General features: G+C 33.3%; 4 protein-coding genes, 1 long non-coding RNA gene and 1 other non-coding gene across 10 annotated transcripts; 5 read left to right on the plus strand and 1 right to left on the minus strand.

The window, feature by feature from the left end:
- The first annotated feature begins 1,219 nt into the window (after positions 1-1,219).
- On the plus strand, positions 1,220-4,610 carry LOC133790811 (probable nucleolar protein 5-2). Its single transcript, XM_062228591.1, has 9 exons — positions 1,220-1,368; positions 1,645-1,744; positions 1,854-1,895; positions 2,080-2,259; positions 2,382-2,543; positions 2,854-3,054; positions 3,142-3,639; positions 3,733-3,870; positions 3,976-4,610. Exons 2-9 carry the CDS (start codon positions 1,667-1,669, stop codon positions 4,369-4,371), a joined length of 1,695 nt encoding a protein of 564 aa, XP_062084575.1. The 5' UTR covers positions 1,220-1,368; positions 1,645-1,666; the 3' UTR covers positions 4,372-4,610.
- Positions 4,611-5,163: 553 nt separating this feature from the next.
- Positions 5,164-10,169, plus strand: LOC133790810 (probable serine/threonine-protein kinase At1g54610). Its single transcript, XM_062228590.1, has 8 exons — positions 5,164-5,540; positions 6,043-6,467; positions 7,003-7,287; positions 7,396-7,713; positions 8,075-8,302; positions 8,882-8,982; positions 9,189-9,306; positions 9,436-10,169. Exons 2-8 carry the CDS (start codon positions 6,078-6,080, stop codon positions 9,769-9,771), a joined length of 1,776 nt encoding a protein of 591 aa, XP_062084574.1. The 5' UTR covers positions 5,164-5,540; positions 6,043-6,077; the 3' UTR covers positions 9,772-10,169.
- A 1,307-nt stretch (positions 10,170-11,476) lies between these two features.
- On the plus strand, positions 11,477-19,245 carry LOC133790809 (protein HASTY 1). Its single transcript, XM_062228589.1, has 22 exons — positions 11,477-11,749; positions 12,567-12,668; positions 12,932-13,075; positions 13,159-13,236; positions 13,329-13,398; positions 13,530-13,600; positions 13,685-13,848; positions 13,949-14,020; positions 14,291-14,528; positions 14,676-14,738; positions 14,841-15,092; positions 15,394-15,507; positions 15,630-15,756; positions 15,837-16,006; positions 16,085-16,186; positions 16,292-16,395; positions 16,483-16,771; positions 16,880-17,127; positions 17,394-17,897; positions 18,013-18,307; positions 18,427-18,610; positions 18,799-19,245. Exons 1-22 carry the CDS (start codon positions 11,636-11,638, stop codon positions 18,876-18,878), a joined length of 3,585 nt encoding a protein of 1,194 aa, XP_062084573.1. The 5' UTR covers positions 11,477-11,635; the 3' UTR covers positions 18,879-19,245.
- TRNAM-CAU (transfer RNA methionine (anticodon CAU)) lies at positions 14,076-14,162 on the plus strand. The gene is given in 2 exon segments: positions 14,076-14,113; positions 14,127-14,162. It is a non-coding gene; the product is annotated as a tRNA-Met (tRNA).
- Positions 19,246-21,569: 2,324 nt separating the features above from the next.
- LOC133790813 (uncharacterized) lies at positions 21,570-22,501 on the plus strand. Its single transcript, XR_009874079.1, has 2 exons — positions 21,570-21,864; positions 22,244-22,501. It is a non-coding gene; the product is annotated as an uncharacterized LOC133790813 (long non-coding RNA).
- Positions 22,502-22,604: 103 nt separating this feature from the next.
- On the minus strand, positions 22,605-27,112 carry LOC133790812 (cysteine synthase-like). Of its 5 annotated transcripts, none has more exons than XM_062228592.1 (11): positions 26,975-27,112; positions 26,678-26,743; positions 26,481-26,590; positions 25,655-25,712; positions 24,896-25,159; positions 24,611-24,748; positions 24,413-24,464; positions 24,215-24,294; positions 23,541-23,600; positions 23,364-23,444; positions 22,605-22,860 (listed from the first exon to the last, which is right to left on the minus strand). In XM_062228592.1, the coding sequence occupies exons 2-11, from the start codon at positions 26,717-26,719 to the stop codon at positions 22,768-22,770; spliced, it is 978 nt and encodes a 325-aa protein (XP_062084576.1). In that variant the 5' UTR covers positions 26,720-26,743; positions 26,975-27,112; the 3' UTR covers positions 22,605-22,767. The 5 variants fall into 5 exon arrangements, with proteins under 5 accessions (XP_062084576.1, XP_062084577.1, XP_062084579.1 ...); XM_062228593.1 differs by having other exon boundaries at positions 26,833-27,103; XM_062228595.1 differs by lacking the exons at positions 26,678-26,743; positions 26,975-27,112 and having other exon boundaries at positions 25,660-25,712; positions 26,481-26,596.

Below are 27,112 nucleotides of genomic sequence, written 5' to 3' on the forward strand. Positions count from 1 at the left end.
TTTCACTACATATAAAAAAATACTATTCATTTAGGTAAAAAAAAATATAAGTTTACACCACCCATTAGGATACTATTTAACCATTTTTTCTTAAATTTTTCTATTTTTTTATTTGCAAAAAAAAAAAAAGAAATTTTGTTGCCATAGTTGTTGAGGAATTTGAAATAACTTTGAATTTTTTTTGCCCTACAAGTCATCACTCGAAAGAAAAAAAAGGGTTGATTGTTAATGATAATTGAAGGTAGTTATTTAATCTTTTTAAGTTTGAAATGACCTTGGATTTAGCACAATGTTGCACGATTCTATGAAGGATTACAAATATTTCTTCAACATAATCACTTGTTGGTTAAATAAATCCTACTAATTTAGCAAATAAAAGAAATTCCAATAATAAAAGAGGTTTTTTTTCATAAATAAACCTTTTTTTTTGTTGTTGTTTTACTCTCCCATATTTTTTTTTATTTCAAAAATACTAACTTAATTTTTAAAAAATACAATTTTCAAATTTTTTTATTTACAGAAATACAGCATAAAAAAACAACTAAAAAAATAACAATTGGACAATAACTAGACATCAACCCAATTCATATTACCACATTAAAAAACAACTAAAAAACAAAAATTGTATAATAACTAGAAGTCAACACATTACATACTAATACATTTTTTTTAAAAAAATTTAAAATAAATTTGAAAACAACTAAATATCAATAATACAACTATACATAAACTTAAACAACTAAAAAACAACATGAAAACAATTATACATAAACCTAACAACTAAAAAATAACACAAAAAATAAAAAAACAGACCGTAAAAATGTAAATTTTTTTTCTTTAAATCATAAAATTAAATAAAAAAAAATTCAGTCGGTAAAAGTGTAATTTTTAACGAAATTAAGTGTATTAATAAAAGGTTAACTTCCTATTCCCATAATCATTTAAAAAATTTCTCCTATTTAAAAAAAAATTTTAATTAATAATTTAAGCCATTTGGACGTCCAACCATTCTGAACTGAACTATACCAAAAACCCTAATATGTTGAGATAGAGTGTGCCGTACCTCATCTCATAAAACATAAACCCGTTGTTTGAGCTTGCCACATGAGCAACTCCCTCTACTGATTTGACAGATATACCCCTCGCAAGATGGTTGAATTTCCAATAATATCCCCTAGCGATGACAAATGTCTTCAGTCTAAATCTAAAGCGTAACTCTTTCCAATAATTCTAAAACCCACTATATATACCTTGCTCAGTCTTTAAACCCTAGACCCTTTGCTTTTCTCTTCCTCCATTCTCCATTCTCCATTCTCCACTTCCTCCTCCTCGTCTCCTCTCCCACACGCAGCGGTACGCACTCGAGAGGTATGTATTAGGGTTTGTTTGCATGAGCATGCTCCCTCTTTCTCTGTGTTTTTTTATCCCTGGGTGTGTGTGTATATATATATATATATGTATATGTGTATGTTTGAATGCTTCGATGGAATTGTGACTTGCAAATCAATAAAGAAGTTTTGGGGTCTGTCTTTGCGGCTGTGATTAGTTCAAATATGGGTTTTAGATTTCGCATGCGTTCACTGAATATGGGTAAAGTAATGTGTTTTGGGGTTGAGTTAATTTCGGGTTTTGTGTATTCTGCAGGTGTGTCTGAGGAGCATAGAAAATGCTTATATTATGTGAAACTCAGGCGGGTTTCGCCCTACTTAGACTGTTGGATGAAGGGAAGCTCTCCAAAGTTGAGGTAATTGTCTTGTTAAGCTTGAAATAAATCTACGGCCTTTATTATTATTTTTTTAGTTTGATTTACTGTAAACTTTGTGGTGCCTAACGTTTTTCATTTACTTCTACAGGACTTATCAAAGGAGTTCTCTACTCCTGAATCAGCTAAAAAGGTGACTCTCTCTTCCTTGGGCGGGAACAAAGGCGTTTTAGGAATATTATGTTGAAGGCATTTCTGAAATATGTTGACAGAATTGCTCTTAGAGCCTTGATTTTTGTGCTCTTTGTGATTTGATATTTTTTTAAATTTCTATTAGTTTTATATATGTTCTAATTTCTGTTTGAAATTGACATTAGTTGGTCGAGCTGTTAGCTTTCTCCAAGTATGAGAACACATCAGAAGCTTTAGAATCAACAACCTTACTGGTTGACAGTAAGCCCAGTAAAGGTCTTCGCAAGTTTTTGCGTGCTCACTGTAAAGGTGAAACATTAGCTGTAGCAGATTCAAAGCTTGGGAACATCATTAAAGAAAAATTGGTCAGTAATTACTTTTATTACTAAAAACTGTTTATTTCAATTAATGGAACTAGTTCTATCAGATTCATATCTTTTCATTTTGGATTGTTATCATTTACACCGAATTATTTAATGTTCTTCAGCAAGTAGACTGTGTGCACAACAATGCTGTTATGGAGTTGATGAGAGGTGTGCGAAGTCAATTGACTGAGCTGATTGGCGTATCAGCTGAAGATTTGGCACCAATGAGTTTGGGATTGTCTCATAGTCTTGCTCGATACAAGCTGAAGTTCAGTGCTGACAAGGTGTGTTTTTTTTTTACTTATTTTCACCAATCATGGTGCTTTAGATTGATATGTGGTTTTAATAAAATTCATTCTTTCAAAAAGAAGGCAGAGAAGTGATTTGCATGTTTGTGTTGATTGTTTATTTGGGGTCATATTGATAGAGTTGCCAAATTAAGTTTGTGTCGAGAATAAGCTGTGATCCTCTGTTGATATGGCTTTTTTAAGTTTTTAATTTTGTTTTTATGTGAATACTAGGTCTTATATGGTTGTTAGTTTTGGCCTCTTTGGGCTCTTGGAGTACTAACTAGTATATTTATTTGTGTTCTAGGTTGATACAATGATTATTCAAGCCATTGGTTTGCTTGATGATCTTGATAAAGAGCTGAATACTTATGCAATGAGAGTTCGAGAATGGTACGGTTGGCATTTTCCAGAGCTTGCAAAGATTGTGCAGGACAACATCCTTTATGCCAAGGCAGTGAAGCTGATGGGTGACCGTACTAATGCTGCAAAACTTGATTTTTCTGAGGTAAGAGTTCTTGATTCATCTTATCTTGTTCAAGGTTATTAACTAATGCTAATTGATGTGTGACTTTGGCATCTAAAAATCCAACAGATATTGCCCGAGGAGGTTGAGACTGAAATGAAGGAAGCATCTATGATTTCCATGGGAACCGAAGTCAGTGACCTTGATTTGATTAACATCAAAGAATTATGTGACCAGGTCATCTCTCTTTCTGAGTACAGAGCTCAGCTTTACGATTATTTGAAGAGCAGAATGAACACCATTGCTCCAAATTTGACTGCTCTTGTTGGAGAGCTTGTTGGTGCTCGCCTCATAGCCCATGGGGGTAGTTTGATAAACCTTGCAAAACAGCCTGGAAGCACAGTCCAAATTCTTGGTGCTGAAAAGGCACTCTTCAGGGCCCTTAAGACCAAGCATGCAACTCCCAAGTATGGGCTTATCTACCATGCATCATTGATTGGGCAGGCAGCTCCTAAGCTTAAGGGAAAAATTTCAAGGTCACTGGCTGCAAAATCTGCATTGGCAATTAGATATGATGCTCTTGGAGATGGCCAAGATAACTCGATGGGATTGGAGAACCGAGCCAAGGTACACTACAGTAGAATAGTTTACATTTTGTTTTGTTTTGTTTTTTTTTTTAAATTGGAAAGCATTGTTTATTGATATTATTTTCATACATAGCTTGAGGCACGGTTGAGGAATCTTGAAGGAAAAGAGTTGGGTCGTTTTGCTGGATCAGCAGCTAAAGGCAAGCCAAAGATAGAAGTCTATGACAAGGACCGGAAGGCAGGTGCTGGGGGTTTGATTACTGCTGCCAAGGCAAGTTTTTTGCTTCGTTGCTTTGTTGTTGTTGTTGGGTTTTTTTTTGGTGTGCGTTGCTCTGTTTCAGTTGATTAAACCTTGTACTCTTATTTTCCTATGCAGACTTACAACCCTGCAGCAGATTCGATTCTTGGACAAACTGATAAGCAAGAAGTTCTAAAGAAGAAGAGTGAGGAGGCAGCTGAGGAGTCTCCTGTTAAAGCGAAAAAAGAGAAGAAAAAGAAGAAGAGGCAGGCTGATGATGAGGATTCAGCTGTGCCAGAGAACGGAAATGGTAATGCACATGCAGATGCAGATGCAGATGCAGATGGTGAAGTTAGAAAAGAGAAGAAGAAGAAGAAGAAACACTCAGCAGAGGAAGCTGAGGTACAGAATGATGGCGAAAAAGTTGAAGTAGGTGAAAAGAAGAAAAAGAAAAGAAAGCATGCCGAAGAAGAAGAACCAGAAGTACCCAGCACGAAGAAAGAGAAAAAGAAGAAGAAGAAAAGTTCAGATTGATAACTTCAGGAAATTGTAGTAGCTATTGAACTAAAAAATTTTGGTTAATTTAAGCAAACAGTCTTATTTTCTTAATGTAAAATTTGGTTCTTGGTGCATTACATCGCTGTTTTGGTCTTTTTTTAGGCTCTCAGATATGTATCCATGAGTTTTCTTGGGACTCAGTTGCGGAGAATGGTTCAGAAGACATAATTACTCCTCTCCATCAACTATATGTAATGCTGCATATTCTTTTCTTCCTCCTGTTTTCATTTTAAAATTAGCTTTTACTAAAAACAAAGGGCTTTCATAAATTTTGTTTTTTTTTTACCATATTAGTTCTCTTGGGAATTCTTTTCCCTTATTTTAGTGTATGGTATTTTAATGTTTCTTTCTTAAACCTTAATGTCTTGCTAACTCATAAAATATCAACATGTGGACATATTGTAGCAACTTAAATTTTCTATTTGGATTAGATGAAATGATTTTAAATGTTATCAATTGTGCAGCTAACTCAACAAATGGAATTTATTTATTACGAGTATCCGATGTCAACTACCCAACCCCTTCTTTTTTGGCTTGAACCTAACTTTATTTCTTTATGTATTTATTCTTAATGAGCATGGACATTTAATAAAATTGGCTGATGTCTAAAATAGTTCTTGGAAAAATTTCATTGATTAAGTTGAATCTTATATTAATATACCAAACCAAACCAGTTCTCAATACACCCATAAACGACGTGTCGTTTCTGGAATAAAAATGCCTGGGAATTTCTTAAAAAGGAACCATTTTTACTTGTCCACAAAGCTCACCTGCCTAAGCTTGATATGATTAATCCTTCCCATCAATAAAAAGAAGACAGACAGAAATTTGGTTGAAATTATAATAAATCATATCCTTTTTTTAAGCTAAAAATAAAGGACAAAACTTGGGAGTGAGTTTAGGATTAAAAAATCCAAGGCAGGAGAGGAGAGAGATAAGAGGAGTTCAGTTCTGGGGGTTTGACTTGTGAATTGGAAGATCTGCTTTGGTACTCCTTTTATTCGTCCTCTTATCTGGAGCCAGAAAAGACGGCCATCATCGTAAAACTCACACACCCCATCAATCGTTCCATATTAAAAACATACCTCAAAAGTCTAATTTTTTTTTCTGGATTCCTACCAATTACGAACTCAGATTTAATCTCAGTAAGTCACTACTTTTACTCCAAACTCCTCTCTCTTTCTATATCTATATCTACTTTTAAGCGTTTTTTTTATGTTGTTGTTGTTGATGTTCTATAGATCACTTGCCTTTTTCATCTCTCATTTTTCTTCATTCTGAACCCTCTTTCTTCCTCTTAAAAATCTACGAGCCTTAGTCTTTCCCTTTTGCCCAGATCAATTCTTTGACTTTAAGCTTTATTTGAAGAAACCCAGATCAATTCTTTGACTTTAAGCTTTATTTGAAGAAACCCAGATCAATTCTTTGACTTTAAGCTTATTCTCACAAAACCCAGATCATACTTTTCCCGAGCTTTTTCTAGCTGCCTCTAGTTTTTCTAATCATGGTATTACTGTTTTTGTTTTGTTTTGTTATAATCACTGGGTTTATGAGTATATAGATATACGCATAAGCCAAACTTATTAATTGGATTGATTTATTTTTGAAGCTGTTTATGCTTAATAGCTGGGTGCAATCTTGTTGTAGTGATTAGTTTGCGAGATGAGGCTTAGATTCAAGATATGGGTTGTGTGTTTGGGCGAGAGGTATCATCAAGAACAGTGTCCGAGTCCAAGAGGGAGAGTAGGGATTCGAGTGTAGCATCCACAAGGAAAGTAGATGAGGTTTCGACAGGGAAGGTAGAAGAAAGCAATGTTGTTGAGGTTCATGACGAGGGGACCACCACTGAAACCCAGAGCCAGAAGGAGAAAAAGGGTGATGGAGGAGATCAGAGGCCACCCAAAGAGGGAAGAAGAAGGTCGAAGCCCAATCAAAGATTGAGTAATCTGCCCAAGCATGCTCGAGGAGAGCAGGTGGCAGCTGGCTGGCCAATCTGGCTCACCGACGCATGTGGGGAGGCTCTCGACGGTTGGATTCCAAGGAGGGCTGACACGTTTGAGAAGATTGATAAGGTAATTGATTTTCTTTTTTTTTTCTCTTCTTTCTAAAATTATATGTTATGTCTTGTTTTTTCCGAAACTAGAATACTGAGTAACATTAGTGGCCTAAAAACACTGCTAAGCTTTCTTAATCCTGATTTGGACTTCTCTTATGCCTTGTGCACTAAAAGCTAGACAACTCAGTAGTGATTTGATCTCAATTGTTCCACATAGCATTGCCAAAACAATATGACAACTGTGATGGTAATTCTTTTAGCTGAGGGGAAATGTTAGGCAGTCCATTTTACTTGAGATGTCCTTTTTTTCTTTATGATTTCTTTCTTATTTTAGTCCCTACGCTTGTCATGTAAGAACAACAAGGCAATTTTGTCAGTTTCAGTGTTATGACAGATAAGGGTAATGAATGTAATGGGCCATATCAATTGAGATGGAGATTTCATGATGTTTTTAAAACCTGGGTTTTCATTAATCTTTTTATCAGATTACTTCCATTTTTGTTGTGTGTTTTGAAATTAACTTTTGTTTTTTGTTTTTTATGAATGTTTAGATTGGATCAGGTACATACAGTAATGTTTACAAAGCTAAAGATATGTTGACGGGTAAAATTGTTGCTCTAAAGAAGGTTAGATTTGACAATCTGGAGCCTGAGAGTGTGAAGTTTATGGCTAGAGAAATTCTAATTTTGCGGAGATTGAATCATCCTAATGTTGTAAAGTTGGAGGGTTTGGTTACGTCGAGGATGTCTTGTAGTTTGTATCTGGTCTTTGAGTACATGGATCATGATCTAGCTGGACTTGTTGCAAGCCCAGATATCAAATTCACAGAGCCCCAGGTTAGCCCAGGATTGTATTCTAACATCAAGTTCTATTAATAGTTGGTATATATATGTTATTAGTTAGCCATGTTTTTAGTGATATCTCATTATTTGATATGTTGTTAGGTCAAATGCTACATGCATCAACTGCTATCTGGGCTTGAGCACTGTCACAATCGTGGTGTGCTTCATCGTGATATAAAAGGATCAAATCTTCTTATTGATAATGAAGGAGTACTTAGGATTGCTGATTTTGGATTGGCTTCTTTCTTCGATCCAAACCACAAGCATCCCATGACTAGTCGAGTAGTAACTCTATGGTATCGACCTCCAGAACTTCTTCTTGGGGCTACTGATTATGGTGTGGGTGTGGACCTGTGGAGTGCAGGTTGCATTTTGGCTGAATTATTGGCTGGGAAGCCCATAATGCCTGGTCGTACAGAGGTACTTTTGTGTTTAGATTTGTAAGGTTTTCCCTTTTCATTTGCAGTACGGTAAGTCAACTAGAGGAGAAAGAATCACTTTTTATTCCCTCAATTGTGTAGTCAAATATGGTTATGCAAGAGCTTTATAGTCTGTAGGTGGTTGTAGAAGAATGAGTGCATGTGTGGCATTGTAAAGAATGAGACTTTAGAATCTTTAAAATTATTAGGAAAAAGATAGAATTATACATAGAAATTATGACCATTTTTTTTTGTCTTCGGCATTTTGAAGAAGAACTAGGATTTAGTTTTTTTTTTTTGGCTTCATTACTACAATAATGTGCAACTGTTTATTGGGTGTAATTTCTTCACTGGCTGCGTAGGTGGAGCAACTACATAAGATATACAAACTATGCGGCTCACCAACTGATGAATACTGGAGAAAAGCAAAGTTGCCAAATGCTACCTTGTTTAAGCCCCGAGAACCTTACAGAAGATGTATAAAAGAAACATTTAAAGATTTCCCACCATCTTCACTGCCCCTTATTGATTCTCTTCTTGCAATTGATCCAGCTGAACGTATGACAGCTACAGATGCTTTACGTAGTCAGGTGAGTGTTTTGATACTGTTATGGTGTATTGATATCTCTTTTCACAACTTCAAATGAATTTTAATCTCTTGGAAATATGCTGGACTAGAAAAAAATTGTGTACTAATCTCTGCTGTGATTATGTTAACTTTTGTACTAGTCCCGTTGTAGAAATGGTTGTAACAACTGTAACAGAAATTATTTGTGGTTTTTCTCCATTGGAATTTGGATGCTGTGCAACTGTCTCGTAGATAATTAAAGCAATTTCTGCAGAATTATGTAACCAAGCATTATTCATTTTGGACATATAACACTATCGAGTTTTCCATTTTTAGAGTGATAATTCATGCTTATTCGTTGTGGTTAATAATGTTTTCATTAACAGTGTGATTCCCATCCATTTCTTGCTGCACTTGCTTTACGTTGGTTTTAAGTTTCCTTAGTAGTTATATTATGGTGTCGTGATTTCTTTTTGCTTGTCATGAAAGGTTGTTTGTTTAACAAAAATTAGCTCCTTCTTGGAGAAAATAAAACAGTTAAAATGCCTTTTGAAGTACACAAATATATTCTTCACTTTGCTCTTGCTTTCTTTTTTTGTAGTTCTTCATGACAGAACCATATGCTTGTGAACCTTCTAGCCTCCCAAAGTATCCCCCAACCAAGGAGATAGATGCTAAGCGTCGAGATGATGAAGCTCGGAGGTATTAAGGATTTGAACTCTGCTTTTGTGTAACTTCAGTTATCTATTTATTAACTGGTTTTCATAGACATTGCATAATTAGTTCAGTGATTTCATTTATAAGGATTTAGAGAATTATGGATGTGCTTAATTCTTATAGATGATCTCAACGTCAGTATTACTTGTAAACAATGTCTCATATGACAACATCATTTGTATTGTGTGCAGACAAAGAGCTGCTAGTAAAGTCCAGCCTGAAAACGCAAAGAAACCACGCACTCGTGAGCGTGCTGTTAGAGCTATGCCTGCTCCAGAAGCCAATGCTGAGCTTCAAGCTAATATTGATGTATGTCTTATAATTTCCTTCTGGTATTTCATGAAGATTTTGTGATATAGCATTTGCTCTCACAGCTCAGGAATTCATACAAGTCTCAATTTACATTGATATACATATGAATGGTTTTCATCTCAACAGAGACGGCGTCTAATCACGCATGCAAATGCAAAGAGCAAAAGTGAGAAATTTCCTCCACCACACCAAGACGGAGCGGTTGGCTTTCCTGTGGGATCTTCACATCATATCGATCCCTCTGCTGTTCCTACCGACGTACCTTTTAGTTCAACCTCATTCACTTACCAGAAAGGACCAATACAAACTTGGTCAGGTCCATTGGTAGACTCAGCTGGGGTTGGGGCTCCAAGGAGAAAGAAGCACACTACAGGCGATGCACGAGAAACTTCAAAATCTCAGTCTTCCCATAGAGATAGACACGAAGATGCTCGAGTTAAAGGAAAGAGGAGTGTGGCTTAGACTTTCACACTGCATATGATCAAACTCATTGCATTGGTCTGTTGGATGCCTCCGCTGATATAACTTTGGGAGTGGCAAGCAGCAGGCTATTTGGGCAAGTGAATAAACAAATCATCACAGCTTCTCACAGGATAGTGTAACTGTAATGTTTGGTAAAAAAAAGTTCAGGGATAAAAGCAAGCAATTTTTTTTAATACCCCTTTTCATACTTCTTTCTTTTTCCCCCTCCTTGTCTCAAAGAAAATTATTTTTTAGTTAAATTTGTTGGATGGTTAGACACTGCCTCTATTATGTATATCTTGATTCTTTCTTTGGAGATTGTGGTGTTGAAAATTGTGACACTTCGTGAAATAGTGAAGAGATCTAATATATGCTCGAGAGCCTCTTTTATGTCTCCATTTATTTTTTTCTTATGCTTTTGTGTTAGTAATTCATTATTTTTATTATTTTAATAAACTTTATCAGATTTATCCCCTTCTACCAAATAATATTTGTCATCTTTCGGTGTTAAATAAATAAAAACAATACAAGTGATAGATTGGTAGTTAGTAGGTATTATGAAAAGACAAAGTAGAATTGTGCAGCTCAAGAACCGAGCTACTCTCTTCACCACATGACATTAGAACTGTTTGGTTGGTTGGGGTAACTTTTATGCACATGCTGACATGAATAGTAAGACAAATTTTCTTTATGAGAAGATTAATTAATGTTTCAACCTGAGAAAAAAGAAAGGTCTGCGCTTGGAAAAGTAAATGGTAGTGAATGAAAGTGATACCCTATGGTTAGGTACTAGAAATTTATACTTTATTATGATAAATATTTTTAGAGACTAGATTGGGCCTAATGTACATTTTTTCTAAATGTTTATTCGGCCAATGATAAAATATAGGAAAAATATTGATTTTTTTATTTTTGGAATATATAGTTCTGTATTTTGTTAAATGATAATTTCAACTTCGTATTTTACAAAATAGATCAAAATAGTATTTTAGATTTGATTTTGTTCAAAATATTTTTAATTATAAGATCAATTATTGAGTTATTGACGATGTAATGAGTTCAAAAAATCAAAGAAGGTAATCGAAGAATTGAGATTGAAATATTATATTTTAAAATATTTTGACCAAAATCAAATTTAGAGTACTATTTTGATCTATATTGTAAAACACATAATTTGAATTGTGCCGCTTGTATATACAAAAAAAAAAAAACATAGGAACCAAACTGTTATTTTCTTAAAATTTTTTTTTTAAAAGTTTGCACCTTATGAGAAGAGTGTATGAAATACTCTATTATAAACTTCTCCAATGAGATTTAAAACTAACATTTTAATGATGTATGTATATATATTTTAAATCTAAAGAAGAAAAAGGCTTGACCAAATTGAATGACAATAGTTGAAATAGAGATTATAGGTGTAAGGCAACATATTAAAAAAACACTATAACAACCAATGTCTATTTTAGCGGTGGAAAGGAGAGAATGTGTAAAAAAAAGGAAAAACCTCAAACTTGAGGGAAAAGAAAATAAAATTATTCTATAAGATCCTTCGGTCAGAAGATAATTATTTTATGTTTTTCTACTATAAAAAGGAAAAACCCCTTTAATTATTATAAATGTGATATTGAAAATAATAATATGATATAGATAAATAATATATAGATTAATGGCATTGATACCTATTTATTTAAAAAAACTGTGGAAGCAGTACTTGCTTGTTTGAAGTTTAAGAACATTCAAACAAAAACAACAAAGGACTCTCTTTTACTTTCTCTCTTTCCAACTCTTTCCTCCATTCTCTCTATCTCTCTCTCGCGAAGGATTTGGGTTGGAAGAAACCCTAGATAGCCCCGGAGCAGAGGCAATGGAAGAAAGCAGCGACATGACCGCTACCAATGTGGCCCGAGCCATAGCAGTAGCCCTCGACTGGAGTTCCACTCCCGACGCTCGCAAAGCTGCTGTTTCTTACCTAGATTCCGTACTTTCTCTCCTACCTTCAACCCTATTTATTATTTACATGTAAAAGCTTCATTGGTGTGCCTACTTTTTGTAATCTATTACAAGTATGAACTTTCTAATTCTTCAATTCGTGGTAAATGGATGAACTTTGATGGGTTTTTTGGTTAATATTGTATCTTTTGTTGGTTTATTGAGTTTGGTAGATGGAATTTGAATGAAAAAATCAGTGACATTGACGATTTGATACATTTATATTATTATTATTGTAAGGTTACTGCTTAAATAGTACCCATTGGATTTGTTTGGTGTATAATCGAGCTCTTGGATACGGGTATGAATGTTTTGTTTGTCATTGGCCAATAAAATTTGTACACTAATTACTTAAGTCCAACAAAAAGTTATTATAAGTAGCAAACATTGAATTCTGATTTTCTTTTGGCTTATGGTTTAGACCATAGAAATGTGAATGTAATTGAATTAAGTATTCCTTAGAATAATCATTGTCAATTTGTCTCCAACAAATGCACTTATAAAGATAGTCACTAATGTGCTTTAAATTTAGTTGAAGACATTGTGTACTTTTGGGTTTGGATCAACTATCAATGTTTTATTGAGTTTTTAACCCCCCATGTTGCTTGAGATATAATTAGTGATTAGGCTTGTGAGGTCTCTGACGCTGCTGCTTGTAGTGCTGTGAATTACATGTGTTCTTAATGAGCCTGTTGAACTGTAAGATTATGGCCTCATGGTTTACAAACAGGTTTTTAATAGGCAGTTGGACTTTGCTGTTTATAGTTTGTATTGTCTTTCTTACCTTGTTATTATTATTTTTGCAGATAAAAGTAGGAGACGTACGAGTTTTGGCCAATACATCACTCCGACTAGTTAAAAAGGATTTTTCTTCAGAAATTCGGTTGCATGCATTTAAAATGTTGCAGGTATGCGCTTAGATGGAAAGAAAAGGAAAATCTTTAGTTACCAGGATACATGTCCCAAAGAAAAAGAAAGATTTTTTGAAGGAATAAAGAAAAAACTTATTTAATAATGTAGAATTATTTCTTGTTGGTGTGCCAATTGGCTGGTAAAGCTGCCAAAAACATAATTCATGTCATTTGAGTAAATCACCCAAAGCATTCATATAGTGCAATTGGCTCTTTAAATTTTATCTAATTGCATGTATGTGAAATTTTTCATGCTGCAGCATTTAGTCAGGCTACGGTGGGAGGAATTAAACTCAACAGAGCATAGAAACTTTGCTAATGTTGCTGTTGAGTTGATGTCTGATATGGCAAATCCCGGTGAGGAATGGGCTCTAAAAAGTCAAACAGCAGCCCTTGTTGCTGAGGTTAGGATGTCTTGCTCTTAACTTTTGTTAATCTAATTACAATAATGCTTCCCTGTAGCTCACTCATGTTTTTTGTGTTACAGATAGTTAGAATAGAAGTAGACCTATGGCCAGAATTGTTTCCTTCTTTAGTTTCTATATCCAGCAAGGGTCCTATTGAGGTAATTACTTTTTCTTATTTACAACATTTATTTCACTTTAAATATGTATGAGAATGAGATGGTTACATTTTTTTATTTATTTTTCAAATTAGGCTGAGTTGGTCTCAATGATGCTGAGGTGGCTCCCTGAAGATATTACTGTTCACAATGAAGATTTAGAAGGTTTATCGTGAAATTCATGTTTTTTATTTTGTTTTCCCTTTAATTATAGTTGATGTATTATTTTCTCCATTATGTGTTCTCATATGGATATTTGTGAGCATGGCTTTAATCCTGATTAATGCTAATAATAGGTGATCGGCGACGACTATTACTACGTGGTCTTACTCAATCTTTGCCCGAAATTTTGCCTCTGTTGTATACTGTATGCATCTTTCTCCCTCTGTAATTTTCAGCAGCTGTTAAAATTTGATCCGTAATTTAATATTTAAGTTGCTTGTGCCTCAAGTTGCTTGAAAGGCACTTTGGAGCTGCAATAAGTGAAGCTGGGAAACAGCAAATGGATGCTGCAAAACAACATGCAGCTACAGTAACATCTACTTTAAATGCTGTCAATGCATATGCTGAATGGGCTCCATTACCCGATCTTGCTAAATATGGTATAATTCATGGGTATGACTTCCTTCTTTAGAAGTTTTTGGAGGTTTGTATTTGAAACCATAGACACGTATATGTTTCTTATTCTATCTCTCTTTTTTATGCTCCTCAACAGGTGTGGTGTCTTACTTTCTTCTCTTGACTTTCGCCTTCATGCTTGTGAATTTTTTAAACTTGTCTCCTCTAGGTAAGCATTATACTTTTTGCATTTGGTTCCATGTTGCTTTCAATTAATGTGAAAAGGGGTGGTGGCGCAGTTGGCTAGCGCGTAGGTCTCATAGCTACATTGAGTGATCCTGAGGTCGAGAGTTTGAGCCTCTCTCACCCCAACATTTTAATGTAAAAAAAAAGTTAAAAAAAAGTGTCCATATATCCTTAAGATTTTACTAAATATGCATAATTGATTTTCTTTTAAATGTGCCCATGCCAATTGCGTTTTCATAATTGTATTTTGCAGGAGAAGACCTACTGATGAATCAACTTCTGAATTTGATACTGCAATGGCGAATATCCTTAGCATATTGATGAATGTATCCAAAGAATTCTTACACAAATCTGCCTCTGGTTCTGGGGTTGTTGATGAAAGTGAGATTGTGTTTGCTGAATGCATATGTGAGAGTATGGTGTCTTTGGGCTCTTCAAATTTGCAATGTGTTGCTGGTGATAGCAGCGTGCTGCCTTTTTTCTTGCAACAGGTAGTAAAAGTACCAACTAATACTATCAGAGAAATGTTACTAGTATCTTCACAAATATTAATAATATCATTATTATTATGAAATAAAAGACAAAATCCAAGAGACTGAGGAGAGAAATTAATTATTTCTCTTATTTATCTTGTGCAGATGCTGGGCTTCTTTCAGCATTTCAAGCTAGCAGTTCATTTTCAATCTCTGCTCTTTTGGCTGGTATGATTTTATTTAATATTGCATTGCTAAAATGTTTGAATAACTATAGCAATGTCATAGGATCTTTTATGTTTACTATATAAGATTTGCATTCTTGTATAGGCTCTTATGAGAGACTTAATGTCGAAGCCGAAGGCTACAGGATCTGGTGCTACCCAGGTTGATACTGAAAAGAAAAAGATCTTAAGTTTTGTGAATGATGATACTTGTAGTGCGATTCTTGATATATCTTTCCAGCACATGCTTAAGAGAGAAAAGGTTCTTCCTGCAATGGCACATTCTTTGGGGTCATTAGAGTTGTGGGGTGATGATATTGAGGGCAAGGGGGATTTTGGCCAGTATCGATCAAAACTGGTATAAAACTCACTTTATCACAATTTTCCTTATGTGAATAGAGCAGTTATATGGCTTTCGATAAAAGGTGTTAGTATAATGATGTGATAAAGTCTAAAGCTGATTTCAATGTGTCAACATCTTTGTTTGTTTTGCTTATTTGCTTCTTCATTATGTACTAAGCTCTATAAATTCCAATCACAGGGTGATCTTGTTTGAGATGACTATGAATTTTCCTTTAATAATTGAAAAGAATTTAACTGGCCTCCTTTAGACCTGGTTTTAAAATTTTTATCCCCACTAATTCATAATCTAAATGCAGTTGGAATTGACCAAGTTTATTGCTTCATACAAACCCCTAATAGCTGGTGCTAAGGTTTCTGAAAGGATTGATGCAATTATCAAAAACCTCTTGCTTTCTTCTATGCAGCCTCAGGTTTAGTTACTAATATTTTCTCTTTTTGGTTTACTGTATTTACAGCTGAGAAGTTTCCCATGTTTTTTATGTTTTCTAATAATGCTGGTTTATTTTTTTGTTCATACTTCTGTAATTTCAAGGAATTAGCTGTCATGGAAAGCATGCAATTGGCTCTAGAAAATGTTGTGAGTGGGATTTTTGATGGGTCAAATGAGATTGTGGGTGGGAGCTCTGAAGTTCAACTTGCATTGTGCAAAATTTTTGAAGGTTTTTAGCATTCTTTCTTTACTTTTATATTTTCCAACACATTGAATTTTCCTAAAATATGCCTGTTACTTTTCTTTAAGGATTACTTCAGCAGCTTCTTTCTCTGAAGTGGACTGAGCCAGCCTTTGTTGAAGTACTTGGACATTATTTTGATGCAATGGGACCCTTTTTAAAGTACTTCCCAGATGCAGTTGGTAGCGTTATCAGCAAATTATTTGAGCTACTAAATTCACTTCCTTTCATTGTTAAGGTGCATCTCAGTCTGATTTTCACAGCGTATCTTAACAGAACCTATATAGACGTGTCTAAATATATTATTGCTTGTCAGGATCCTTCAACAAATAGTGCTCGTCATGCAAGGTTGCAAATTTGTACATCATTTATCCGTATTGCCAAAGCTGCCGACAAAAGCGTTCTGCCTCACATGAAGGTGATTGTTTTCCGTTAATGATTTTATCAAAGTGAAGGATCCACAGCTTTATTATCAGAGCTATCATTTTGTTTATACAATTTCTCATGTGATTTATTTATATAGGGCATAGCTGATACCATGGCATATTTACAAAGAGATGGTCGTTTGCTTCGTGGGGAACACAATCTTCTAGGGGAAGCATTTCTTGTCATGGCTTCTGCTGCAGGGTAAATTTGTTCTTATTTGAGTTCTCATCATGTGTATTATTTTCTTGCCTGCAACTAATTATTTGTAAGTTTCTATTTATGATGAAGGATTCAACAACAGCAAGAAGTTTTAGCCTGGTTATTGGAACCTTTGAGCCAACAGTGGATGCAGCTGGAGTGGCAAAACAACTATTTGTCAGATCCTTCAGGTTTAGTTCGGCTGTGCTTTGAGACATCAACTATGTGGTCTCTTTTCCATACTGTGACCTTCTTTGAGAAGGCACTTAAGAGAAGTGGAACAAGAAAATCCCATTTGAATTTGCAGAACAACGAAACAACTTCTCTCTTGCATCCAATGGCCTCTCATCTATCATGGATGCTGCCGCCTCTTTTAAAAGTAAGTCTGTTTTTCCTCTAATTAAATGTTTTAATGTTCTGCTTTATTGTTAACTTTAGACATGATACATTTAGGGTCATTGGATTTATGGATAATTTTAATCTGCAGCTGCTCCGTGCTATACACTCCCTTTGGTCTCCATCAGTATTTCAAAACCTACCTGTTGAATTAAAAGCTGCCATGGCAATGAGTGACGTTGAGCGATTCAGTCTTCTTGGAGAAGGAAACCCTAAATTGTCAAAGACTACTGGGTCAACTTATGCTGACGGATCTCATATCAGCGTGGGTAAAGAAGGATTAATAGAGACAAATGAAACTGACATACGAAATTGGTTGAAAGGTATCAGAGACAGTGGGTATGTATGCGCTCTCTTCAATTGGTTTAAGATGTAGACTTTGCTGTTTCAAATTTCAAACATATATTGCTTCAGCCTTTTTTCGTTTCTTTGCTTATTCATAGAAGTTAGAACATGAATACAAGCGTTTTGCCGAGCAATTAGAAATATGAGTACATATAATGTTTTAATGGAAACCATACATCATCTTCTACTGAAATTTTGGAAAGCTTACTTGATATTAAAGTTCAAGCTTAAAGTTTTTAATGTTCAAATTTTAATTCTAGGTACAATGTATTGGGCTTATCCACTACCATTGGGGATTCCTTTTTTAAATGCTTGGATGTGCATTCTGTTGCTTTAGCCCTGGTGGAGAACATAAACTCGATGGAATTCAGGCATGCAAGACAGCTTATCCATTCAGTTTTTATTCCTTTGGTCAAGAATTGTCCTTCTGATATGTGGGATATATGGCTGGAAAAGCTTTTGCAACCTTTATTCCTACATTCTCGTCAGGCTCTTAGCTGCTCGTGGTCTGGTCTTCTAAATGAAGGTAGAGCAAAGGTTCCAGATGCGCACGGCATATTAGTTGGGTCAGACTTGAAAGCAGAAGTGATGGAGGAAAAACTACTCAGAGATCTAACTCGGGAAGTTTGTTCGCTCCTATCTGTCATGGCTTCACCACAGCTAAATACAGGGTTGCCTTCTTTGGAGCACTCTGGACATGTCAGTCGTATAGTCTTGTCTTCGCTTAAAGACTTGGATGCATTTACATCAAACTCCATGGTTGGGTATGTGTGGTGTGCAATGCTTATTAGAAACAACTATAGCTGTTAGTATACAAGACTCATCTCACAACACATTCACTGATTCGATTTTGTTCCTTGACAATGTTTCTGATTGCAGTTTCCTTTTGAAGCACAAAGGTCAGGCACTTCCAGCATTGCAGATCTGTCTAGAATCTCTTAGGTGGACAGATGGTGAAGCAGTGACCAAAGTTTCTTCTTTTTGTGCTGCTTTAGTCCTTCTAGCTATATTAACAAATAATGTGGAACTCCGAGAATTTGTTGCGAAGGACCTGTTTTCTGCAATCATCCAAGGTTTGGCACTTGAATCAAATGCAAACGTTAGTGCTGAACTTGTTGGTCTCAGTCGTGAAATTTTTCTCTATCTTTGTGAAAGGGATCCAGCCCCGAGGCAGGTATGTCGTGTTACTTTACCCTTCTCATAATTCAGGATTGTATTTTGTGGATTTAGCTACTTTGAAGGAATATGTAAACAATCGTTAATCAAATTAATGTGATTCTTTGGGTGTATCAGGTTTTGCTTTCACTTCCGTCCGTCACTCATAATGATTTGCTTGCTCTTGAGGAGGCTTTGACAAAGACATCTAGTATCAAAGAACAAAAGTTACATATGAAAGGCTTTCTCTTATCAGCTACAGGAAACCAGTTAAGAGCACTTGCTGCTCAGAAAAGCGTAAATGTTATCACCAATGTAACGAGTAAGCACTTTCACTTCATCGTTATCTCACATTCTAATTCTTTCTCCATTCTCATATTAGTATTCTTTCTTTTAAGCTGCTCTTAAACTTGCTTTTTCCATGTACTTGATGGTGATTATGGTTAATGTCATTGAGATAGCCAGTCAAAGTGGGTATTTCATTAATAAGATTTTGCTTCTCTCTTCCAGTGAGGCCCCGAGGAACGACTAATGTGGCCGAAACCAGGGCAGATGAAGGGGACACTATTGGATTGGCAGCCATAATGTGATGGCTTTGACGAATTTATTGTACAGAAACGAGGTTACCTTAAAGAAGGAAAAAAAATCTTGTTTTGAGTGGCATACTTGGGTGGGGTGGGGACCTTTTCTTCTTTGGTTCACTCATTAAGGTATGCTGAGGTTTTTTGAATATATAGACTACATCTACATGTACAAAAAAAAAAAAGGTCACTAGGCTCTCATAGTTTGTTTATCACCACCCACCATGGTCGAGAATGAGTTTTCGTTAGTATATAGATCATATGATTATTGATATTGGTGGATTTAACCCATAATTAAGTGCTTTCATAGGTTTTGTATGTTTCTTATTAAAAATAATGAAGAGCTTTTATGAGCATGCGCTGCTCTTGAAACATATATTATTATATGATGCTTGAGTTTAGTTAAATTTTGCACTTCAAGCAAAGATTAAAAAAATGGTATGTTATCTATCTAAATTTAAAAAAAAAAAAAAAATTGGATGGATTATCTATTCCAATGTCATTTTGGGGGGTCATTATTCTGTTTTTGGGGTAACTGTTAGTATGCTCCTTAAAAAAAAAAGTGATGCCGACATTTCTGTTCTCTATAATATGTATTTGTTACAAATAACAATCTTTATGTTTAATTCTGTCTACAAAATTAGTGACACGCTGACCACTTGTTTAATACTTTCGCTTTATTATTTTATGAAGAAATTAATTTAAATTCACAAAACAATTTAAAAAGAGTTCATAAATTCTGTTTTGTCTAATTATCTGTTTAAATTTTATATTTTGATAAATTATTCTTTTATCCAATGTTTTAAAAAATAGTTCAAATTAATTCTTAAAATTGATTTTGATAAAAAAAAATTAAACTAAAATCACAAATAATTAACTAAAATAACAACTTAAAACAAAAACACAACCATATAGTCTAACAATTATGAATCATTTTAAGAAACACAAGATTCAAAAAGTAATTTGTCAAAATATATGATCCAAACGGGTAATGAAACAAAGCATAATGTCCAAAAAAACAATAAACACCTTAAAATCATATTTACTAATATTTTTCCCATCAATCTCTTTATTCTGCATTCTAATTCTTGCCACTTTTGATTTTACATTATAATTATATCTATTTGGGTTTATTATGTTATGTCGCTAATTGTAGTGTGGAGAAAAATATTATTTCCTCCTGAACTATAGCAATTATAGATTTTTATCATCCAAATTTTTTTGTTTGGCAAAAATAACTCCTGATCTATAACATTTGTAGACTTTTGTCAATTCTGTCTAAAATAGTAACGGTTTGTTGACGTGACAGTTAAATATTTTTTATTAATTAATTGATTTTAAATTAGAAAAAAATTAATAAAAATTGATTTTAAATTATATAGAAAAATGCCAAATACATATGTTTCTTCTCTCTATTTGACACTTTCATTGTATAAGATATTTTAATAGAGTTTGCATTGTCAAGAATCATGACATAAAAAGTCTAAGAAAAAGAGAGTGAAATGTGCAAGAACAATAAATGCATTCTACCAACCATATATTTTTATTTATTTTATTTTATTCTATGAAGAAAGGTAGATTAATAAAAGCTCAAAAAACAAAGTGGTAGCCAACAACTAAGCCAGCCAAGAACAGAGTTTGTACCTATCAACCATGTTCCTATCTCATCCGCATATCATGGTATAGAATGTGTTTAGAACTTACTAATATAATGAAAACAGTTGTCTTATTCGTACCACAAATGATTTTATATATAAAGATAGATGTCACACACTGCCTTTACAAAATAGTATAAAGTTTTGTTGAAGCAAAAGTGCGAAAGATACCACTATCTATATGTGATGTTACTTTGCTCATTAATAAATAATATTACACTCACTAATTTAACATACATCATTACTCATTCACTAATTATTTCATTTTATTGATTTGATTATAGGAAGAAAATGACAAAATGCAGGACAAATAAAATGTCACTCATAATAATATTTTACAATATGTACACATTAGAGACAAAATTGAAAAAATCCAAAATAACTTAAACTTGAAATATAAGCTAATAATAATAATAATGTTCAGTAGGGGTGTGCAAAAAATCATCCAATCCAATTGGTACCGACAAATCTAATTACAATCGATCGCCAAAAATTGGATATCTAATTATGATTGGATTGGATTAGATTTTGAAGATCTAAATTAGATCGGATTGATTGTTGGATGATACATGCAAAAATCCAATAAGAACGAACAGATTCAATTGTATATATATATTAAAAATATATTTATTTATTTAAGATTATGCTATTTATGTTGTATTTGTATGTTGTTATATCATTTTGAACAAAATAGTCTTTCAATTTATAATATTATGAATTATTTGAATAAACTAAGCAAAATAAATGCTCAAAAATATTGGATGGATTCAATCCGATTAAATACATAAGGGGACACATCCAATAGATAAAACCGATCCAATCCAATTGACAATTAAATTGATCGAATAAATTGAGACAAGTTAATTAGACTCACTCGGTTGTAAAAATCCAATATCCAATAGATAATTAGATCGAGTCAAATAGACCTAAAAACAATAGACCTAAAAACATTAGATGCAATCTAATGAAAACCCATAATGTTCACCTCAACTAAGTGATTTAAGTTAGAAATTTGAACTTTGAAGGTTAGGTAGGGTTTTGAATACTAGGTATTAGAAAATGGAAAGGCAGGTGACGAAACAAAAGCTTAATGTTGCTCGTAACTTAGTCATTATATATATGTATATATATAGTGAAATAGCATTTTCATTACCTACATTGTGATTGTTTGAAACATTATATTGTGATATAGTGAATCGATTTAAGAATAAGAAGAAGAAGAAGAAAGTGATCGTGGGATTAGAGATGCCTCCACCACCGGGATTCAATGGTGGGCCTGGAGGCCCATTTGGTTGTTTGGGCTCTCTCTGTAGTGGTATATGCAGGCTTATTTCTTCCTGGTGAGTGGAAAATGAAAATTAGCTACTTTCTTATTCTTAGAGTACTCACAATGGTGAAAATAAATATTTTTATTATATATATCTATTGGTATAAATTATAGTGTCTTCTCTGTATTTAAAAGTTATTATTCATCTTTTAAATATATTTTTTAATAATATATCTCCTCCCTCATCTCTCATTCTCTTCTTTCTTCTCATTATTTTTATATTTGAAATGAACTAAAAAGTATAAAAAAATATAATATTAGCAAAAAATAGAGAAAATCAATATATGATGAAATATAAAAAAAGTGGATTTTTGATAATGCATTTTGAAAAATAAAATAAAGATGCTCTATATCTGTTTGTTATGAATTATGTTAATATTGTTATTTTACAGTGCTTATTTCCTGTGCTGTTGCTGCCTCCTAGAGAGCTGCTGTGGGCCTATGTTTGGTGGGCCTGGTGGCCCACCAGGCCCACAGGGTCCTTTTGGTGGGCCTCGCTTCTGATGGGCTTGGTGATGATGATGCTCAAATTCGGTCTACAAACAACTATCATGTAATAAACACAATCTGCTCTGCTTTTATGGTATTGAATGTGTTAAACTTTATGTATTAGTGTGTTTAAAATTTATATATTGATATATTTGTGTCTATAGCATAGAGTAGTTTTTTATTTTATTTTTTACAGTTATATTTAACCCAAAAATTACAGTATTTTGGATTTGATGTCTAAACAAATAAAAAAGTATCAAAAGCTCAACACAATTCAATTTTGATTCCAAATCTCACATATTAAGACATCAATGCAATGAGTTTCAAGTACAAGTAAAAAGATTAATCGAAATTTTATGTTTTTTTTAAAAAAAAAACAAAATTATTGTATTCTTAATTAATGTATAAGATATTTGAAGTGAACACTTCAGGGCTCAAAGACCATATTCTCTGCCTCTTTCTTCAGAGACTCAAAAAGCACAGTAGAGAGATAACGCTCTCCTGAACTGGGGAACACAACCTGTTCATATTTGAAAACCAAAAATAGCAAGTGTTTTAACTGTCGATTCACAAAAAATTTCATTTTGTAAATATACATAAATCCCATTATTTTATTGAAAAATACCAGTTTAACCTTATGTTTTTCTTTAATATGCAAATGACAATTTGTACCATCTGTTTTAACAAAATATATCAAAATAAAACTATAGACCCAATGTTGGTCAAAATATTTTTAAATATAATTTTTCATTCGCATTGCCAATAACTAAATAATTGATTTTATAATTAAAAATATTTTGATTAAAATTGGGTCTATAATACTATTTTGTTTAATTTTATAATACATAAGATATGAATTAATTATCATTTAACAAAATAGAATAAGCATTCAGAAAAAAAATACTGGAGTGAAATAGGCATTTTCCCTTATTTTATTGATGGCATTCTTTATAAAAATAATTAATTTCACATGGCATTGTTAATCAAAATAAAATAAAAAGATGAGAGGCATTGGTTACTTACCACAATGAGTTTGCCAGCATTTTCTGGCCTCTTTGCTATCTTAATTGCTGCAGCTGCGGCTGCACCAGATGTTATTCCTACCTGCTTAGTTATACAATATTACATTATTTTGCATAAAAAAAAAGAGCTAAAAAGAAAACAAAAAACTAATTAATGAGCCTAAGAAAGAAAACTTACCAATAAGCCTTCTTTTAGTACAATAAGCCTAGCCATTTCTATTGCCTCGTCACTTGATATCTACAATACCAAGAAAGAAAACCAATGATCCAATCTAAAGAATTTTAATTGGAACATTTGTCATGTGTGTACTATTCTTTCACATTTTTCTCAAAAGCATATATATATATATATATATATATGACAAATTTTAGAGGGATTTCATTTTAAGTCTTATCGGTGGGGTTCTTCAGTGTTCTCGACCCGTAAACAGTTTTTGGCACGTTTTTTTATAACCGTGTGTATTATAGTTGTTTAGAGCATCTTGCAAATTTTTAGAAAATTCCGAATAGTTTACAGTATCGAAAACTAGGTAAAAACATATTGCTTTCCACGGACATAAAAAAAAATTAGTTATGTGTGCAGCAACATGTTTGAAATTAGTTTTCTGTATTGTAAACTATTCAGAATTTTCTGAAAATTTGCAGGATGCTCTAAATAGCTACAATATATACGATCATAAATAAAATTGCACCAAAAACTGTTTACAGGTCGAGAACACTGATAACTCCACCAATAGGACTTAAAATGAAGCTCCTATAGAAAAATTGTGACCGATAGTCAAATCAATTATAATATTAATGAAATATATAAACAACTAATATCCATGGTATATGTACAGTATGTAGGCATACTTGCACAAATTCATCAACTTGATTGATGTCCAATACTTCTGGGATGACTTCACCACCAATTCCTTGAATCTTATGTGGACCTTTATTATTTGACACATACACCATTCAATTCAATGGGGGATAAACCATCATGAAATAAGGCCTTATATACTTAATATTAGTATAAATAATTTTAGTTATGAATCTCAAATATTATACCAGGTTTTCCCCCAGACAGAACAGCACTTTCAGCAGGCTCTACACCATAGAGCTAAACATATGTAAAAACAAACCAAGGAACAGTAGTGTCAAGTTATGATGGTTGAAATAAATAAAAAAATCTCAAATTTGAACAATGAAATTATTATTATTTTTTTTTTAAAAAAAAAAGAGAAAAGAGAAGAAAAGAAAAGCAACCTTAATGTGAGGGTTCTGCTGTTTGAGAAATTTGCCAGCACCTGTAATTGTACCACCAGTACCTATCCCACAAACAAGAGCATCAACTTTCCCACCGGAGGTTTTCCAAATTTCTGGTCCTGTAGTCTCATAATGGATCTGAATTTGGTGTACATATACATATACATTTATATATATATATATATTTGCATTTGATAATTATATGTGTATCAATGGTGGTGTTTTCTAACATCAATTGATAAAAGTAGTAAATGATAATTATACATATGTAGTAGTACGTAGTACCCTAGGATTGGCAGGGTTTTCCGACTGTTGAAGCATGTAACCATTGGGTGTTCTTGCAAGTATTTCTTTGGCCTTGTCAAGAGCTCCTTCCAAGCCCTTAGCTGGGTCAGTGAGAACAAGCTCAGCTCCAAATGCACGAAGAATGGTTTTTCTTTCGAGACTCATCGAAGCTGGCATTGCTATTATTAGCTTATATCCCTTTATGGCTGCTATAAATGCTAGCCCAATGCCAGTGTTCCCACTCGTACGCTCAATAAGAATACTCTGCATGCACATGCATCCCATAGATTTTAGTATTAATAATCAACAATGATTATAAGTTGACCCCATGCATCATTGTTGATTCTATTAGAGAATTGCTACCCAACACCACACAAAAGCAAGTCACATATGGCTATTCTTTCAATCTAATATTAGGACCACACATTTAAATTTTATAAGTATTATGGGGTATCGCTAACCAACCATTCAGTGTCACTTCATATGATTACTTATACAATTTTTTTTAACATAGTTCGGTTCAAATTTAGCTTAAGTAATCTTATTGAGAGAAAATCTCTAGAATAACATTACATCAAGAAAATATTAATCATGGACTTGACTATAATCAGTTTCAATGTCTGGATTTTAGATTTTATTATTTACCTGATTAATTCAGCTTAATCACTCCATTGACAAAAGCCTCCATAATAGGTTCATTGATATTAATCTCCAAATGTCCACTAACATGCATTATCATTAAACATGAATATTACTAACCTTACCCGGAGTGATGAGGCCCCTTTCTTCTGCATCTTTAATCATACTATACCCAATCCTGCAACAATATGCATATATATAAATATATATTATTCATTAATTGAAGGCCATGGATTTGTTATAATAAGTACTATTATTCCAACCCACTCATATAAGAAGTTGTCAGGGAAAGCAATTATATAATTTAACACCAAAGACAATTATTTTACAAGTATACCCATTTGGTAACATTAGCTCGAAATTTTAGGTAGAGATTATTTTCCAAAAAATTATCCAAAAAAAAAGACATTTTCACCAATTACATATATTTATAAACATACATTCTTATTTTGTTTTAGTTGGTTTATAAAAATAGTTTTCCAATGATGTTGGGGCTTGGGATAGAATAAAATAATCTTGTGTTTAATGCTAAAGTGGGTCATTAGAGATAAAAAAAAAGTGGTATTTTTATAAATTAACGAAAAACTTGGTATGTGAAAGAACAATATTTCACTGAAGTTACCGATTATGTGACACGGTGAGTTACTCGCAGGAACTTATTTGGTTATCTTGTTTTTCAAAAATGCTACATTTTAATAAGGTATTTTTATCAATCCCAATTTTGTAAACAAATTTCAAAATAATCATAAATTCTATCTTTGAAAAAAAATATTTGTATATACAAAATTTCGTATTATCATAATAGTGGAGAGAGTTTGGGGTGACCCACCTTCAAGACTACCAACAAAAAAATAATCTTAAAATGGATAGTAAAATAAAAATAAAGATGGTACAAAAAAGTAATAAATATATAGAATGAAAGTGATACTTCATTTTTTGTTAGTACCTGTCTTTGACGCTAGCACAAGGCTCCATCATCTCTAACTTAGCTGCAACTCGAGCTACACAGCCTTCTACAACATGGTTCAGATATACCAATGGTGTTTTACCAATCAACTGTGTTTTTTTACATACAAAAACAATATTGTAAGCCACACCATATTAAAAACATGCTATATTCAAATTTTGGTATAATTGGCTTACTTCAGTTACATCTTTTGCAATAAAAGATTTCTCCTCTTCCATTTGTTTTTTTTTAATCAGGTATCACTGTGAAACCAACCAATAACACAACACAAGTCAAAAAATAATCAAACCCATGAAAAGAGTTTCACATATCATTACTCCAATTCACTAACCCAACTCTAGGTTTGATTTCTTTCTAGTTTCTCTACACAAATGAAAACTAGTGTAAACTAAAGACACTCTAAAATCCCATGAATTTGAAATGAAATAGAAGCAAAAATTAGAAAAACTAAAGTAGAAACTAAAAAGAAAAACCATGGAGAGCTCTTAAGCAAATCCATAAGGCAGATTTCGATGAAATCGATGTGGGACAAAATTTGGACGACACCACACCAAGACTCTCTTAACTGAAGAAAGCTTATCTAGGTGGACAGATGTATATTACTCCATCCA

This window comes from Humulus lupulus, chromosome 7, assembly GCF_963169125.1.
Source record: "Humulus lupulus chromosome 7, drHumLupu1.1, whole genome shotgun sequence".
Classification (NCBI taxonomy): Eukaryota; Viridiplantae; Streptophyta; class Magnoliopsida; order Rosales; family Cannabaceae; genus Humulus; species Humulus lupulus.

What these genes read in the sequence shown, in the direction of transcription:
- LOC133790811 (XM_062228591.1), top strand. Translation starts at nt 1,667, where the DNA reads ATGCTTATATTATGTGAAACTCAGGCGGGTTTCGCCCTACTTAGACTG. An exon ending in GGAAGCTCTCCAAAGTTGAG is followed by an intron (nt 1,745 to 1,853) that starts GTAATTGTCTTG and finishes TTACTTCTACAG; the next exon opens with GACTTATCAAAGGAGTTCTC. An exon ending in CTCCTGAATCAGCTAAAAAG is followed by an intron (nt 1,896 to 2,079) that starts GTGACTCTCTCT and finishes AATTGACATTAG; the next exon opens with TTGGTCGAGCTGTTAGCTTT.
- LOC133790810 (XM_062228590.1), top strand. Translation starts at nt 6,078, where the DNA reads ATGGGTTGTGTGTTTGGGCGAGAGGTATCATCAAGAACAGTGTCCGAG. An exon ending in TAATGCCTGGTCGTACAGAG is followed by an intron (nt 7,714 to 8,074) that starts GTACTTTTGTGT and finishes CTGGCTGCGTAG; the next exon opens with GTGGAGCAACTACATAAGAT. An exon ending in AGCTTCAAGCTAATATTGAT is followed by an intron (nt 9,307 to 9,435) that starts GTATGTCTTATA and finishes TCATCTCAACAG; the next exon opens with AGACGGCGTCTAATCACGCA.
- LOC133790809 (XM_062228589.1), top strand. Translation starts at nt 11,636, where the DNA reads ATGGAAGAAAGCAGCGACATGACCGCTACCAATGTGGCCCGAGCCATA. An exon ending in ATTGTGCAAAATTTTTGAAG is followed by an intron (nt 15,757 to 15,836) that starts GTTTTTAGCATT and finishes CTTTTCTTTAAG; the next exon opens with GATTACTTCAGCAGCTTCTT. An exon ending in GCGTTCTGCCTCACATGAAG is followed by an intron (nt 16,187 to 16,291) that starts GTGATTGTTTTC and finishes TTATTTATATAG; the next exon opens with GGCATAGCTGATACCATGGC.
- LOC133790812 (XM_062228592.1), bottom strand. Translation starts at nt 26,719, where the DNA reads ATGGAAGAGGAGAAATCTTTTATTGCAAAAGATGTAACTGAA. An exon ending in GCCTCATCACTCCGGGTAAG is followed by an intron (nt 25,160 to 25,654) that starts GTTAGTAATATT and finishes ATGTGCATGCAG; the next exon opens with AGTATTCTTATTGAGCGTAC. An exon ending in TCTGTCTGGGGGAAAACCTG is followed by an intron (nt 24,295 to 24,412) that starts GTATAATATTTG and finishes CAAATAATAAAG; the next exon opens with GTCCACATAAGATTCAAGGA.